This window comes from Delphinapterus leucas, chromosome 10 (genome assembly GCF_059928025.1).
Source record: "Delphinapterus leucas isolate spDelLeu-1000000601 "Yukka" chromosome 10, BTC_Dleu_Yukka2, whole genome shotgun sequence".
In the NCBI taxonomy this organism is placed as follows: domain Eukaryota; kingdom Metazoa; phylum Chordata; class Mammalia; order Artiodactyla; family Monodontidae; genus Delphinapterus; species Delphinapterus leucas.
In genome coordinates this window covers 63,107,670-63,124,995 of record NC_143138.1, presented here as the reverse complement: position 1 = coordinate 63,124,995, position 17,326 = coordinate 63,107,670, and the positions used below count along the sequence as shown (strand labels likewise).

The 17,326-nt window shown below is 41.7% G+C and overlaps 1 protein-coding gene across 6 annotated transcripts in view; it reads right to left on the bottom strand.

Moving 5' to 3' along the window:
* The window catches only part of LARS2 (leucyl-tRNA synthetase 2, mitochondrial), a 167,119-nt gene that overhangs the window by 51,126 nt on the left and 98,667 nt on the right, over positions 1 to 17,326 (bottom strand). For all 6 annotated transcript variants that reach the window (XM_089918048.1, XM_089918046.1, XM_089918049.1 and 3 more), the window contains 5 exons: positions 15,776 to 15,883; positions 14,427 to 14,586; positions 6,140 to 6,244; positions 3,223 to 3,338; positions 254 to 537 (listed from right to left, as the gene is read on the bottom strand). In XM_089918048.1, the coding sequence (XP_089774174.1) occupies positions 254 to 537; positions 3,223 to 3,338; positions 6,140 to 6,244; positions 14,427 to 14,586; positions 15,776 to 15,883 (773 nt within the window). The remainder of the gene's footprint in view (positions 1 to 253; positions 538 to 3,222; positions 3,339 to 6,139; positions 6,245 to 14,426; positions 14,587 to 15,775; positions 15,884 to 17,326) is intronic.

Genomic DNA, 17,326 nt, shown 5'->3' with positions numbered 1-17,326 from the left:
TCTTCCAAAGCTATCATGAAAATGTGTAGCTTTTCCATCAGTTGGATCAGCTGTTTCTGGGAAAGATATGAATTGACATTGCTGCTTCTACCGGCTCAGAAGAGAGGATGGGGCGCTCATCACAGGGGCTGGGCCCCAGATTCCAGCCCCTTCTCTCAAAGACAGCAAAAGACCTAAGACCTATGTTATTCTTTCCAGCCAAGTGGAAGTCCGGGACCAGACATGGTCACAGCTGGGGAACGTGGTTTCTTACCTAGGGCAGGAGCAATTCACCCACTCCGAAGCCGAGGCCAGTGGGGAGCCTCCCTTGCCAGTGAAAGAGGTGATGCTGGGCAAGGTCACAGGCAAGTCCTCCAGAGGCACGGGCACAGGACCGCAGGCCGGGCAGTGGACCATGGGGATGGGCGTGCCCCAGTACCGCTGCCGAGAGATCAGCCAGTCCTTCAGTTTATCACTTGTCACCTCTCCGCCCACTCTCTTCCTCCGGGCTTTCTGAGTCAGGGCTAGAAATGCATCCGGCCGGTTCATACCTGTGAACTGAGAGGGGAAGGAGAGAGATCGCATTCCTCCCTTGGTAAGAATGAGCTGCCACCCTGATGCCACCACCCTGGATTGCCATTTTTTGTGTGGTCTGTGCAGGGCCACATTGTGACTCTCTGTTGCCTTTGTGGGCACCTTCCTCCTTACAGTATTAAAACTTATATTTTATGACAGTGGTGAATAAAGATGAATATAATTTTTGACCTTAAGAGTTCACTTTTTTCTTCTGATGTTAAAGAAATTAACAGTTTTGGGGGGGCCCCTGAGAGTACTGTGGGCTCTGGTTTGGGGCTCTCCTTATCACCAGAGCCCTGTGGCACCTACGGAGAGAGGCAAATATCAGCATTCAGCTGCCAGTAAAAAACTGCACATTTATTTTAATGACTAATCCCCTCTTGAGACAGGGGTGGCCAGAAAAGAAAAGTTCCATATTATCCTAGAGCCGAAGGAATTCAGGCAAGCAGGGGAACAAACTGAGGCCTCAGCTTGAAGGACCACCCCTTTTGTATTTAAATGCTCCCATGTGAGAGACAGCAGGGCAGGACACTCATAGCAGAAAAGAGGAATTCTCTGTTCACCGGACACTTTTGAGAGAACCAAACTAATGATAAGAATCAGGCCAGCATGGCTTGCCAACGAGGGGATTGTGGGAACCTTGGAATTGGTTCAGTGCAGGTGTACCGCAAACCTACTAGGTGCCAGGCTTGTGCTAGGCGTTGGGAGCACAAAGATAAATCTGATCTGCCCCTATCCTCAATGAGCTTACAGCCACGGGGCATAAAGAATAGGAAAGTACAGCTATGTTTATCAAAAGCAGCCTTTTCCATTAAGCGTCTGAAGTGTCCTGAAGACCGAGCTCTCTACCAAGGAACCACTTACACTCTGGGAGAGCACTTTCTTTGTCCTACACTCCCACTATCATGTAATTATGGTGCAGGTGATCACAAGCTCTCCTGAAAGTCTATCTTCTCAATGCATTACTGTTTTCACATCCCAGAAGCTCATGGAAGCTTTCACCATCCATTCTCCTTCCATCCATTGAAAGAATTCCTCTAGTCTAGATATTCAGTCTAGGGCCACCAGAAGATTCAACAGACCACCTGAAGCTATTTGAAAGAAGCCAGGGAGCATAATTAATGCTCAGTCCTATACTAAGGAGGGGGCATTTTTCTGGCTAATTCATAAGACTAATTTTGGCCATGACTGTCCTCTTTCTCACCCTGCAGAGGGTTATCGGGGTCTCCTTTCTGGCACCTTGGCTTGGCTCTGCTCTACATCTAAGAAGCCTGCTCACACACAGTCTTAAGAAGGGTTTAAGGTTCAGTATCTTAAAACATGACTCATGTCTGGGGATATAATTTATGAAGTGAAGGCACAAACATGAGGTCAGAAAACATTGCCACTCCTTACACAGGAAAAAAAACCTGGCTATTCCCTTATTTTTTATATACGTGATATCCTATAGCCAGGTAGTCCCAAACCTGAAAAACCTGGATCTTCAGGTCTAATGCAATCAGGATCACCCAGGTGGGGCCAGTAAGCATCTCCCAGGTGATTCTGAGACATGGCCGGGTTGCAATCACTGTGTTAAGCCAGGAGTTCCCAGGCCCTGCTGCACATTAGAATCACCCGGGGAGCATTGAATTCTCCTGATGTCCGATCCATGTCCTCTCCACTCCCTCAACCATTAAATCAGAATATCTGGGGTGGGACTCAAGCATCAGTATTTTTCAAAACGTTCCAGGTGTTCTCAAAGGGCAGCCAAGTTTAAGAAAGAGTGCTCTAAACCAGAACTCTCAAACTTTAATGTGCACACAAATCACATGGGGTTCTCACTAGACCAGGTGGGGTCTGAGAGTCTACACTTCTAACAAGTGATGCCAACGCTGCTGGTCCTGGGACCACACCTTGGGTGGCAAAGTTCTAACCCAGGGATTCTCAAAATGTGGTCCCTGGATCAGCAGCAGTAGTGGCATCACCTGGAAACTTGTTAGAAATGCAAATTCTTCAGTTGCATCAGGGACTGTGAAGCAGAATCTCCAGATGGGGGCCAGGGAATCTGTGTTCTAACAAGGCCACCAGGTGATACTGGTGTGTGCTCAAGTTTGAGAATCACTGTCTAAGCCATTTCCCACTTCCCCCTGCCCCACCTCACCCTACTTCTCCCATCATAATTTCTGGCCTAGTTCGGTATCAAGGCTGAGCTCAAATCCTGCCAGACTTACCACCTAGCAAGAGACAACCTTGACCAAATAAACATGACTCAGAACTTCTCTGCTGATTTCTAAAAATGAGTCAAACTTTAGGTGGGAATAAGTCAGTAATCTGGGGAGAACAGAGATCTCTAAAAGGAACAGCCAATTTTGGTCACCTGTCCCAAGGAAATCAGTTTCCCTGGAAGAGGTCATTTTTCTTAAGCAGAAGATTCACAAAATAAAGTTTACTTGCTTCGATAACCACACTATCCTAGGATCAGGTTCAACTTGGAGCTGATAAGCTTTTAGATCTTGAAAAAATATTATTTTGTTTTCATAGATAAGAAACGAGGCTGCAAGACTGTTAGTGTGGGTATGAATGAAATGATAGGTCGTAACTTGCACCCAAAGGAAAATGTGTCATCAGGCTCTTGTCAAGGCCCTGAGTTTATAAGTAAGTTCTTTGGCCACCTCCACGAGCACCGACCTCCGCAGAGCTGCTCAGTCTCTCCGTGCCATCTGGCATGGTTTCAATGACTTCAGAGTACGACAGGCCCAGGGTTTGGGCTAAGACAGTGTCCTCTAAGCTGGTGCTGGGAATTCCTGTTTAGGGGAAGAAACACAAAACGTCTCCTTTGCAAATGGCCAAATCACAAAATAACTGACAGCACTGACACTCAGCGTTAGCTTCTGAAGGGAGACTCTAAAAGATTTTAGTCACAGAAATTATAAAACCACATCATATTCACTGGGAAAATGGAGAACAGTCTTGGAGAAACTCACTACCCTAACACAATAGTTTACCATATTGACACTACTTCCTGTAAGTCTTTTTCCATTGCTTAGTTTCTTTTAAGAAATAGTTGTAATTCTAAAATATACAATTTTGGGTGCTTCTGTCACTTAAATAGTAAATCACAAGCATCTGGGGAAGTGTCTCTTTTGAGTGACACAGGGCAGTGAGTTCTCTTGAGAAGCAGGGATGACTCCTCCAGCAGCTCGTAGCGCCCCAGAAAAATCCGCTTGGTCAGTAAGTGGAAAGCTGGCCAATGTGTTTCTTCAAACTATGCTTTGTTCCCAGAGGCAACAGTACGTTCTGAACAGACATTTCTTCTTCAACCCACATATGCCCTTGAGGAGATGGAGTTGAATGTAAGTAAATCACTCATCCAGAGGGCCAAGGCATGCTGTTTCAGCTTCAGCTATTAATACAAACAGGCTTTTTAGTTGTTGGTTCTGTAGGCCAGGGTTTCTCAACCTGGGTCCTACTGACATTCTGAACTTTGCTGGGGGGCCTGTTCTGTGTGCTGTAGGATGTTGAAGAGCATCCCTGGTCTCTACCAGTAGAAATGTTTCTAAAATTGCCAAATGTTGCCTGCTGCAAATCACCCCTGGTTGAGAACTGCTGTAGGGTCAACTGTCAAGACTGCTGACATCCTTGTGGACACTACACATCACGCAGCAACTGAGAGAGATAAAACTAAGGGTAATATACAAAATGCTTACGTCAGATGTCCATGAACAACCTCTCTGGAATGCTGCCCTAAAAGGGTGATTTAATGTTTGGGACACACATTCTAAAGCTCCTTGGTAAGATGGAAAACTCCATGGTATGATGGAAAGTTCTGCAGTGTTCCAGCTGAGATTATGGATGAAAAGCATCTAATGAAGCAAATAAACTCTCAGAGTGGACTTGAAGGATACTGAAGGGTGAGGACAAATGGCAAGCAATAAAGGTTGCTGAAAAGTGTTCATGGTCAAGAAGGGAAAAAAGTCATTTACTGCATTCCAAAAGTTTGTGGTCTGTAGTAGCTAGGAGCAATCTTCGAATGGAGACATTGTAACCACAGAATTTATTTGATCACATAAAGACCACTCTGGACCACTGTGTTGGTCATGTGGGGCTCAGTAGAATGTGAACTATTTGTAACATGCAGGTGAGATGGTGAAAGCACCACTTTAACTCTTGTTTACTTTTGTTTCTGTTCTTCTTGGAAGGCCAAGAGCCAATAATTCACAAAACATTAATTACAGAAGTGTGGGATATCAAGACAACAGGAAAAATGATTTTCCATGCATACCCAAGAAAATCAGATTCTCCTTTTCCTTTTTCCCTTATCCTTCAGAACTCTCAATATTCTGTTAGTACTTTGACTCAAAATACCAAAAGGGGAGACTTCCCTGGTGGTCCAGTGGGTAGGACTCTGCGATCCCAGTGCAGGGGGCCCAGGTTCGATCCCTGGTGGGGAACTAGGTCCTGCATGCATGCTGAAACTAAGAGTTTGCATGCCACAACTAAGAGTCTGCATGCGGCAACTAAGAAGTCTGCATGACGCAATTAAAAGATCCCTCACGCCGCAACTAAGACCCAGCGCAGCCAAAATAAATAAATAAATATTTTAAAACAACAACAAAAAAAAAAAAAGGGAAAAAAGCCACATCAACAAGAGCTTCCTCTATTGTTTATCTTGGCTGGTTGTATTAATGAATTTTACTAATTATAAAATGCATTAAAGTAATAGAAGGAATTATTTCCTTTAAGGAACATACGTTCTAGGTTTAAATTGTCAGAGGAGAATGACTTGAGTGGCTTAGTATCTGTTTTCTGTGTTGATGTTTCTTCAAATCAGTTTGCCAAAAAAGGATCTGAGAATTGTGAGCAAAACCATGATTTCAATAAGCAATGCTATTTCTTCTGTGTGCTAGGAGATACAGAGTGTGGAAATAACTTCCTCCGCAGGTTCTGGCACATTGGAGACTGGCTGGAATCTACAGTAGGAAAGCTGTAGAGATTGCTCGGGTCTACCCTGAGGGCAGGTCTTGGATGGGGTATGATTAGGTCTCACACCTTGGTTCAATCCCAGACTTCCTGTTCGGTGATGATAGGTTAGAACTCTTAGGAATGAGTAAGGCCGCCAAGGAAATCCAATTTACAGCTCTAAATATGACTTCAATTTTACTGCTATTTCACGATCCCTTTCTTGCATAGCTGAAGTTCACCTCCTCCACAAAGCCTTCACCAAAAACCCAGCCCACATCGATCATGTGTGCTTTGAACGCCCATCTCAGCAGTTGCTGTTGGTTCTATGAATTCTGAAATTGGATTTTCATCTGAGTTGTATGGTTCCCCACATTGTATAGGCAAGTCTCACCAACTAGCTCTACTGGCAAAATCCATGGGCCAGACATTTTTCATTATTCTCAGCAGCAACTAGCAAGATGCAATATACTTGATATGTTTTCCAAATATGATGCTTAAATAAGAGATGATGAAATGAAGGGACATTCATTTTTACAAAGAGGCAAAACAGATCATGGAATATATAGTCAGCTCTTCCAGGCTAGGATTTTGATCTTAAACCTGCTAAGTACATTATCCTGATTACATTTTAATGGCTACTTACCTATTTTTGCATCCAGAGAGCCCTCAAAGTCAGCTTTGGCCAAGATGACAACAGGGACTTCCTGCTGGGTGAGCATGTTCACAGCTGTCACGGGCGTGAGGCAATCTGAAAATGAAAGCAAACAACTGTGGACGCCAGTCTGCTGGGACTCTAACACCATCTGAATCTCAGAGGAGACAAGTGAGAAAAATAAGCCTTAGAATTTCTGTGCTTTTGTGCTAATTATTATAGAATTTGTTCTTTGAAGGTATTAACAGATAATTCACACTAGTGGAGAATCAAAAGATTAAACAAAAAAATGAAAATATTCATTCGCACTCCTAACCAAAGACATGAAAATGGCATTTTTACTTTCCAGATGGTGGAGTAAAGATGTTCCCACCACCCACTTTTCCTTTTGAAAAGTACCTCAAGTATACAGAAGAATGAGAAGCACAACAATCTATCTATGGTGAAACTAAAAGATATCTGAAATTTTAAACTATAACACTTGAAGATGGAAGTGGATAGAAAAGGAGAAAATGACTGAACAGAGAGGAGATTTCCATACATACAAGGACAAAACAGTTCCTTCCCATGTACCATTTCTAAGGAGATACCAGAGGTTGTGGTCCAGCAAAAGGAAGGGGTAAATCAAGAAAGAGACAGACATGGGATCTAGGAAACAGAGGATCCAACAAAGAAAAGAGGGTAGAGACATTTGCAGAGCAGAGACAGAGAGAAGTCCCAGGATGACAGATATGCAGGAGCCTGGAGGATGACCAGGTCAGATTTAAGCAGGACAGAGAGCCCCAGGAAGCATCTTCAGGAAAAAAAGGGGATGGATAGATTATCTGACAGGCTGGAATATGTAGAAAACTTGAGAGGAGTTTTAAAGAGCTTCTGGGAGGATGTGGGAAGACAGTCAGAAATTCAAAGAACACAAAGCAAATTAAAAAAATGAGGACACCATGAACTTCAGGAAAAACAGAAAGTTATATAAAAAGGAAAATGTAATCATAGTATATTTGGCTCAGGTGACCGATATTTATGTGGTCATAATAAAACACTTAATTTGGAATTATCCAAACAGTGTGTCATCTTAAATGAAGCTTATTACAACTACTGCAGCAGTGAGATAAACCATACATACATGAATCTTCACTGAATATATGTAGGACTGGAAGCATGAAGACCCCAAAAAAGTCCCAAAGGAAGAAGGGATGAGAGGTGGTAAACAATTAGTGAGTTCATTTGTACTTTTGCAACATAAGCAATTAACTACAGTTATAATTTATGAACTATTACTATTTATACCCACTATGTTTTAAGACTTTATATAGATTTATCTAAAATATGTTCTACAAACCCCAAAGTTAAAATAAGCCTAGGGGACTTCTCTGGTGGTCCAGTGGTTAAGACTTCGCCTTCCAACACAGGGGGTGTGGGTTCAATCCCTGGATGGGGAGCTAAGATCCCACATGCCTCACAGCCAAAAAACCAAAACATAAAACAGAAGCAATATTGTAACAAATTCAATAAAGACTTTAAAAATGGTCCACGTCAGAAAAACCTTAAAAAAAAAAAAAAGCCTAGGAATTAGGATTTATTTTTCAGAGAGGTAAAGATAGGCTCTGTAAACATCCAAGCCAGCTCCGATCTTCCTTCACCTTGGGTGTCAGGAAGCACAGGACAGGGTTATGGTGGGGACAGAGTGAAAATGCAATGCAAATGGGTCTCCAGGGATGAGGTTCAACCAGCACCCTGGTACCATGACTGGAAGGCACCTGCTGCTGGAGCTGCTGAAGTGCTGACACCCTCAAAGTGGACAGCCAGATTTCTGATTCCATGTGGTCCCTTCTCAAAGAACAGGTATACATTTGCAAATTCTGCAATTATGGTATGTTATTAGGAGGATGGACAGTGAGCCGTGGTGGAGTGAGAATAAAAGTCACTAGGTAATGTCTACAACTGGTGAATGGAGAGACAGCAGTGTAGGCATATTATACAGACATGTGGCGGTCTATACCAGAGAAACGGTGGTGGAACAGACTGCCAGTTGACACCATATCTGTCTTTCCTTCTGATTCAGCAATAGAATGTTTAGTTGGACACATGACTGCGTAGCTAATGGCAGCACTGCTCAGCTTCACTTGCACTGGGTATGGCCATGGGGTTAAGTGTAGAAGCAACTTGCAGGTCAAGCTCTCAAAGGGAAGGACCTGCCCTTCTTCCCCCACCACCTTCTTACTGCGACGCAGATGAAGTGTAGAACAATCTGGAACACACAGATAAGGGCAACGTCCTAGAGGGGCAGAGCAGGAAGACAGAAAGAGCCTCGGCCCCAACCACCCCACAAAGCAGACTTGTTATACCCACTCTATATGTCACGTGGGCAAGAAATAAACTTCTGTCCTTTTAGTCACTGTTTTTCTAGGACTCTGTCACAGCCATCGAACTTATATCCTAAGTAACAAATTCCCCCCCCAAATTAAAAGTGGTTGGGTAAGGAGGCTACTGTCATTGCTGTTGTTAGTACCCTCTGAAATTTCACATAATATACATATATCACCTAGATTTTTAAAAACACAAATTAATTTTTATAAAGAGAGATGGAAATTAAAGTAATTTTGAAGTATTATTATTTTTCACCTGATAAGTTAAGAAAAACTTTTAGAAGGGTACCATCACTGTTTGTGAAGTTGCACTGAAATTCATATATCATTCAATACAGCACTCTAAACTGATATAGCCCTTTCAGAAACCAATTAAAGCAACTTGTAAACAGAACTAGAAAAGGGTTCATAAACTTTGACCAAAAAAATCACACTCTTGGGGATGTTTCCTAAGGAAGTAATTCTATAGAGGCAAAGAGCTGTCTCCATAATAGCCCAAACATGAAAAAGGCCAAATGTTCAACATGATAGGGAAGATTTAGGATATTATGATACACTTGAGTTGACAGAATATTATGTATGGATTAAAAAAACAATTGGGAAGCCTGCCTAAAAACAAAGAAATATTTTCTGATATCACATTAAGTAAAAACCAAAAAATAAAGATAGACGCAGTCTGATTTTTAAGATAAGTGTGTGCGGGAACACGAATTTAAAAGATTTATGACACATACAAAAGAACAAAGTTGAACTCCTATCTTTGCTATATATAAAAATTATACTTAATTTAAAAATGGATTAAAGACCTAAATATAAGATCTAAAACCATAAAACTCTTAGAAGAAACATAGGTATAAATCTTTGTGATCTTTGATTAGGCAATGGTTTCTTAGATATGACACCAAAATCAAAAGTAGATAAATTGGACTTTAACAAAATTTAAAACTTCTGTGTTTCAAAGGACACCATCAAGGAAGTGAAAAGAAAACCCACAGAACTGGAGAACATTTTTGTAAATCATATATCTGATAAGAAACTTGTATCTAGCATAAAAAATGATTGTAATTTAATAATAAAGACAACTAAATTAAAAAATGGGCAGATGATCTGAACAGATGTTTCTCTAAAGAAGATACATAAATGGCCAATAAGCATGTGAAAAGATGCTCAATACCATTAGCCATCAGGTAAATGCAAATCAAAACCACAATGAGATAATGCTTCACACTCACCAGCATGGCCATAATAAAAAAGACAGGCAATAACGAGTGTAGGCAAAGATGTGGAGAAACTGGAACCCCCATGTACTGCTGCTGGGAATGTAAAATAGAGCAGCTGTTTTAAAAAAGTCTGATTGTTCCTCAACCAGTTAAAAATAGAGTTACCATAAGACCTAACAACTCTACTCCTAGATATTGGGTTGGCCCAAATCTGAACGAATGTTCATAGCAGCTAGCTGGAAAGTGGAAAGAAACAAAATGTCCATCAATTGATGAATGGATAAATAAAATCTGGTATATACAATGGAATATTCTGAAATAAAAAGGAACGAAGTACTGACTACAACATGGATGAACCTTGAAAACATTATACTATATGAAAGAAGCCAGTCACAAAAGAACAAATATCATATGAGTCCATTTATATGAAATGTCCAGAACAGGAAAGTTTATGTAGAAAGAAAGTAGATTAGTGGCTGCCTGGGGCTGGGGGAAATAGGAGGAATGGGGGTGACTGCTAGAGGGTATGGGATTTCTTTGGGGGATGATAAAAATGTCCTAAAATTGACAGTGGTGATGGTTGTAAAATTCTGTAGATATACTAAAAAACCATTGAATCGCACATTTTAAATGGGTGAATTTTATGATATGTGAATTATATCTCAATAAAGTCATTACAAGAAAAATATGAAAAAAAAGTAGAGTACTTGCATTAAAGGGCTGAATTTTTCTCCATTTTCCCACATAAAAGGTCTATTATGACAGTTTTTCAATTAGAAAAAAGTTCTTGGCCAGGCCTAGCATTCTCCACATTTCTCATTAGTCATGTGCTGGTGACATGAAGCAGGAAGCCAAGGAGAAATCCCAAGTAACTGAAGCAGTTCATACAGGGGTTAAGTCATAGCTAAATGCTTTAGAAGATACAAAGGATTACTAACTTACTAGTTAGTAATTACAAAGGAAACATTCCAGTCAAGAAGCTGCCCTCTGCTCTCAGGGCCCCCACTGCAAAAAAGGCAGGTCTTTCACGCCCCATGGAAAAACAGACCAAAGTCTCTGTTCATAACTCAGCAAAGCAGTGCTGCTTGCGACTAGGTCCCAGGGATGCTCTGTGGAAACAGGGTCCTCTGGTCAAGTAAGCGTGAGGAGAGCTGCATGACGTCCCCTCGTAGACAGTCACAGTGCACGTTAGCACAGCGAAGGCACTAAAAAGTCCAGAAGCAAAGAAACCTATTTATTTTTGCTTTATTCCAGGTTACCTGAGCACGGAAGCTTTCCTCCACACAGTATCTATTAACATGTGCTGAAAGGATGCTAGTAGGAGCAGTTTGATTGAGAATAAACTATTATCCACAGGATTCTGTTCCTTACCCTTTGTCCCATCCCCATGCTGAATCAATGGCAAGACAATAGGGAGCAATAAATTATTCAGTGCTCTGGGGCTTCTCTCTAATGTGTCAATAACAACAGAGTTTCTAAGTCACCCATTAGGGAGACCTCATTTACCCTTTTGGCAAAAAATACATTGTGTAGACCACTGGTGACTCAGAGCTGAAATGTGTGGTTCCAAAGCCCCAGGGTTTGCATATTTTAATATTAGGAATGTAAGAAAAGACTCCAGGAAATGTCAGAACTGCTTCTAGAACTCTGATGATATTTTCCTATTGATGCTTTTTATGGTTTCTGGTTCCTATCAAGTCACAGCTTACATAACATGACTTAAATCAGAGGCGGTCAGCTGAGAAAAGGAGGCAATGCCAATGATTATGGAAATACAGTCAATTTCAAGAACTGTATAGAGAAGGACCTTAATTTTTGCTCTCTTAAAGGAATCTGTGCCAATTATAGTATGCTGAGCAAAAACCGTACATTTAGTCAGTAACATCAGCAACCCAGTCGGCCAGGCCAGAAATCAGGGAGTTGTCCCAGGAGCCTTCCAAATACTTCTCAGAGCTGTTCTCGCCCCTCCATTCTGATGGCCACTGTTCTAGGGTCTTCACCATCTCTCACCCTAACTAATGGGGTAAGCCAGCTCTCCTGCCTCTACTCTGCGACTCAAGCATCACCCTGTCCACATGTGTCACCCTCCTCCTCAGACCCCTCAGGGCTCCTTCTGTTCCCACCAAGCGCTCCACCCCACCTTGCCCGATAGCCTCATCACCTGCGCTGCAGAGAAAACTCAACTTACAAAGGTGAAATGACCATCCTTAAGTCATAGGATGGATCTGGGATCAGAACCTTGATCATCTTGTGCCAACTCAGGAGACAATATGCAGAAATCAACTTAGCAACTGCAGGAACTCATGTTTGAGAATTTAAACTTGTGCAAGTGATATATTCAGTCACAACTGTGGGCTGCCATGACTTGCAGCAGTTACTGCTCTAACATTAGTTATCCTCAAAACTGGACATTTGAGGGAAAACCAAGCTGCTTGCCTGATTTGAGCCACATGGCAATGGTAAATGACACTAGTGATAAGATGTTCAGGTTTAAAATGTGACCTCAAAGGCCAAAGGAGGCATAAATCCATATTCATATGGTAATTTTAATTAATTGGGAAAACTGCATTACACTCTAGCACTGTACTGGCCGTAAATGACTGATTCTACATGTCAACATCCAGAGACTTGACATGCAAATTAATCTAGAGACTTTGAATAAATTGACATCTGCAAAAAGAATATTTCCATTCTGAAAATTAGAATCAGAAAATTTAGAGCCAAGTGTAGTGTTCCATTTGTAATTATTTCAGAGATTACTAAAAAGAGGGGAGAACAAAGTGAACGAGCCATTCAGCGCCAAAAGGAAATAACCAGGCCAAGTCAGATCTGCTGATATCCAAATGATCATGAAAACATTGCTCTCTGCATATGCTAAAATTATTTCTTAATTTCTTACATATGAAAATGTTTTGGATTTATATAGTGTCTTTCATGTCAGGAACTCCATCTTTTGTAACTTATTGGCTAGTTAATCCTCTATTGCTATTACTTCATTTTAATTTGTGTCCCCAAATTAACCATGGGAAAAAAATCTAAGGCCAGATGTTTATATTTTTCAGTTTTTCAATTTTAGATATTATTCAACCAACATAGCCCTCAAGGAATCTCAAAATGCTCATGAAAGTAAAAACAACAAGTTTTCCCTTTAAACTAAACAGTTGAAAACAATCCAATCTTTCCTTTGAATACGTGGAAAATAAAACTGAGAGAGATAGCTACTGGACTTTATAAGCACACACTGAAATCTTAAGAGTCTTTTCTCCATTTCAATGTACAACAACAAAAGAGATGAAACCAAGTGATATCTGTCCTGTGCCAGTGAATTACATATGCATCTGGGTCTCCTCTGCTATGACCCCGCCTCCGCCCCCCGAAGACAGGACTGTGAACGGCCATCTATGCATCCCCAAGTGCTCAGCATGTAGCAGGCTCTCAGTAAGTATTAACTGATCTGAATATTGATGTTGTTAAGTAAACAATTAGAAGTCCTAAGCAGAGATAAGCTGGGATGACATTGTTTATCTTTCCAATGTGATCAGGAAATCTTTCATTCTGACTATTTTAAGAATAGCAATTAAAAAAAAAAACTTTATGCCACCATTCAAAAAATTTTATTAATCAAATAATTTAAATAGACCTCCAATAATTCAGATGGTGTGCTTTTGGGTTGAAGTTTATAGTCTATGAAAAGTGAAGGAGGCTGAGATTTTTACAGAAATTTTACATTTCTCTGGAGACCTACTTCTAAATGACAGGTGATTTCTTTTCGCCTGCCCAGGATCATATCCCCTTCCTCTGGGAAGAGCCTCTGAGTTTCAGAAAGCTACCCCTTCCTCACTGATGACAGTCTTGTTGGTCTATCAAGGAAGGTGCCTGGCCTTCCCTTGGCCAACAAAAAGGCCAGGTCCCCAGTTATACCAAGTGAACACCCTTCTCTGCAACAGGAATCTCAAACCAAGTGCCCCAAGCACTGAGGGCGAGGTGAGAGCAGATTCACTCAGTCAGTGGTACGCAAGAGACTATTAGCTCCTACTGCCCAAACCCCCATGGCTGTCTGGTCCAAGTCCTCTTCCAGACTGGTTCTTCCCCACAGCTTTCTAGTATGTTCCCCTCCTCCCCTGGGTTAGCCAGAGATGGATTCTGTTGCTTGCAACCCTGGAATACTGACTAATGCATAGGCACTTCCCAATCCTCACTGACCAACACCTGCTATGCCAATTCTAGGTCAGCTTGATCCACTCATTTAAGGCCTGTATTGAGCAGGACTCTGCTTGTCTGCTCAGATCACTGTGTGAATTCTTAAAGATACTAAAATTAAGTTATTGAAATGTTTCCTTTAATTGTCATTGGCTTCCTTCCTGTCCCTGTCAGTATACTTTTATTTGATGATAAAATTGTAAGTTAAGTACCAGATTCTATTCCTATCAGAAAAGAGCTTTAAATCTAGATTATATTTAAAGTGAAAGAGTTGAGCTTTCAAACAAAAACTTAAGAAGTGGACAAACTAGTAACTCAAAGTAACTTAACATTTTCAAAGTTCTTTTTGATCCTCATGTTTTAAAATCAAAACATGAAAAGTTAGGCCAAGGAGAATAACAGATCACACAAGATGACATATGTGAAAGGGCCGTGAACTCTGTGAAACGTAAGGCATAATGCCCCCGTCTTAACCTTAACTTGCCAACTCACCTTTGCCAGGGATGAGAGCCTTCCGAAAGGCTTCCTTCAGAGAGCTGTGCCCATGTAAGAGTCTGTGGCTGGGAGAGATGGCCACGTGGGCGGTGCCGTAAACGGCCTCGGGGGTGGCCGTGTAGGCGCTCAGCTTTTCTCCTGTGACTTGCCCATCAACCTGGCAGGGGGGAAGCAGAGTCATTTTCTCAGTCCTCCCTCTGGGCTGCTGTGCTCCCCAGCCATACCCCTTCCTCCCACCCCTCCCCAATCCCAGATAGTGGTGACAGCTTCTGACCATAGCCACAGGGATGTGGGGACCTGAGGTGGTCCCTGGCAGGGGCAGAAAGGGCAAGAGAGAAGAGGGTCACAGCTCCTCTTTCAGGAGGCCTCCCCAGTGCCCACAACCAGGCGTACTTGGGGGCCCCAAATCAAAGGGGGTCAAAGCATGCTCAGAAGGATGCCTTCCCCGGTTCTTGGCTCCTTTGTTCACAAATCAATAATAACTGTCAATGTTATTCGTCCTGAGAAAGGAGCTATACTTTCCTCCAGGATTTAAGTTACAAATAAAGACATCAACATTTCTAACCAGAAAAAGACACTGAGGCTAATTCCATTTTGAATAGGAAAGAAAGGACAGCCTGAGCTGAGCTCAAGAATGTGTGCTCCTAGGGCTGGTTAAATGCCTTTCAAGGAAGAGTCAAACATTAGGCACCAACTGAATGCCAACTATGTGACAGACACAAGGGACACAGAGAGGCCAGATCCTCCTTTGTTCACACATTCAAATGTGCTCACAAAGTGCCAATGATGTGCGAAGCGCTTGGGGCCCAGAACTAAAAGTCCACACTGTGGACTGAGTGCCAATTAGGTGTCACCTATGGAGCCAGGCGAGGGGCCTCAGAGGCACAGCCACATGGCCCTGTACCTGCAGGACTGAGAGTGTTCCCTCCGGAGATGTCTCATTTTCAGGTGGGTCCAGGAATGGAGGTGGAAACACTTTCACGATAAAATATAGGGCAAGGGAGAGAATACAGAAGACATTCCACATACAGTAGCCAGGTGGCTCAGAGACCTGCATCCCTCACCCTGGTGAAGAAGCAAAGGCCTACAATGTGATCACATCTTGAAATGAAAATTCTGGATGTAATGAGTTAAATAAAATGTTATTAAAATTAATTTCACCTGTTTCTTTGCACTTTAAAAAATGTGGCTACTAGAAAATTTGAAATTACATATGTGACTCTCAGTATCTTTCTACTGGATAGCACTGTTGCAGAGTCTCAAGTTGCTGGTCTCTTCAAAGAGTTCTAAAAATACAGAAGGGAGTTTCTGAGCATTAATTGCTGGAGATGCTCTTGCTCGATCACCTTTAATGTGAAGTCCAAATGGCAGCCCACACAGTCCCCGATCCAGTGGGCCTGCATGCCTTTTATTCCGTACCATTCTGGAAGGTCTGCCAGCGCGTCCTGCATGGGCTGTAGGAATGAAAGGAGAACGGAGAGGTAGAAGCACACAGCTTACTTAAGACAAAACAAGTGATCTGGGGATCGCTAAGGTGGGAGAGCTGGGGACACTGAAGGAGGTTCAGGATTTAGCCCTTTTCTTCTTCACTTGTCAATCAGAGAGGCCCAGCAAAGGTCACACAGATGCACTCATCATGACTCAATTTAGTGAGATGGGTTTCACTCACTTCTCTATTTTGAGTGGGCCAAGGTTTCAGAGAGAGAAGAAAATTAACAAGGGGAGACCATGATTAACATCTTTGATGGATGTGGTTAGTGCATTCTCCTCCACAGTCTGGGACCTAAACAAAAGAAGTTCAAGTTTATGAATTTTTAAACCCTAAGATAAGTCATTCACAGGTATGGCTATTCTACAACTCAACTGTATCATATATAGAACATTATAAGTTTATTTAAAAAATAAAAATTAGCATAAGGGAAACCATCACATTGATTTGTGTAACATTTACTATTAAAAGCACACATTTATTTTCATCGTCTAATTTTAATCCTAAAATCCTACAAAAGGGAGGCTTTTCAATAAACTATTCTCTATGGTCTCAAGCTCATGCCATCCCTTTATTTGAAGATGAGATAAATTCTTTCAACAAATAAGTTTAAAAGTAAATCATATATTTATAATAAGAGTCCAATTTTAAATTCCTAATTGTATTATGACAAATACAGGCAACATAACGATGCTTTATTCGTGTAGTGTTTTGTAATTCATAAAGTGCTTTTAAACACATCTCTTCTCACACACTCTGGGTAAGGTAGCTCACTTTCAGATTAATGAACCCACACTGAAAAAGCGTATAGCTTTCTCATGCAAGCCTGCAGGAAAGGACAAGCCAGGACTAAAACCCAGACCTTACTAACTGCATTCTTTTGCCTACAGGGCAGAGACTTACTCTATCGTGTGATAAACAACACAGAGCATTTTCTACACTTGTCATCTATCTATCCATCCATTCTCACTTATTCGGGAGAGCCTGCAAGTTTCAAGATCCAGAAATTTCTTCTGAGGCAGAAATTGTGGATTATGGACACCATCAAGTTGACCAGCAATGTGTTCATTCATTTGTTTATTCCCAGGAATGTATTAACTCCCCAACCCTAAACACAAGGACATCATCTAGGCATTGGAGACTTGGGCATACACAAAGCAGGATGTGCCAGAGTCCCTAAAATGAAGTTTAAATAATGCACACATGGAGCCTGCGGCTATTCGTTGGGTAACTGATCAAACTGCAATGCCAAATGCTATTAGCATCAAAGAAGATGGGACACGGGTTGTGGAAATGAATCAAGGGAAAAGAAAAATAGTGGGAGGGTAGGGAAGAAAAGTAACAGAGTGAAAAGTAGGGAGAGATATAAAAGATTTGGGGGGTGGACCACAGAGGAGAAGGAAAGTCA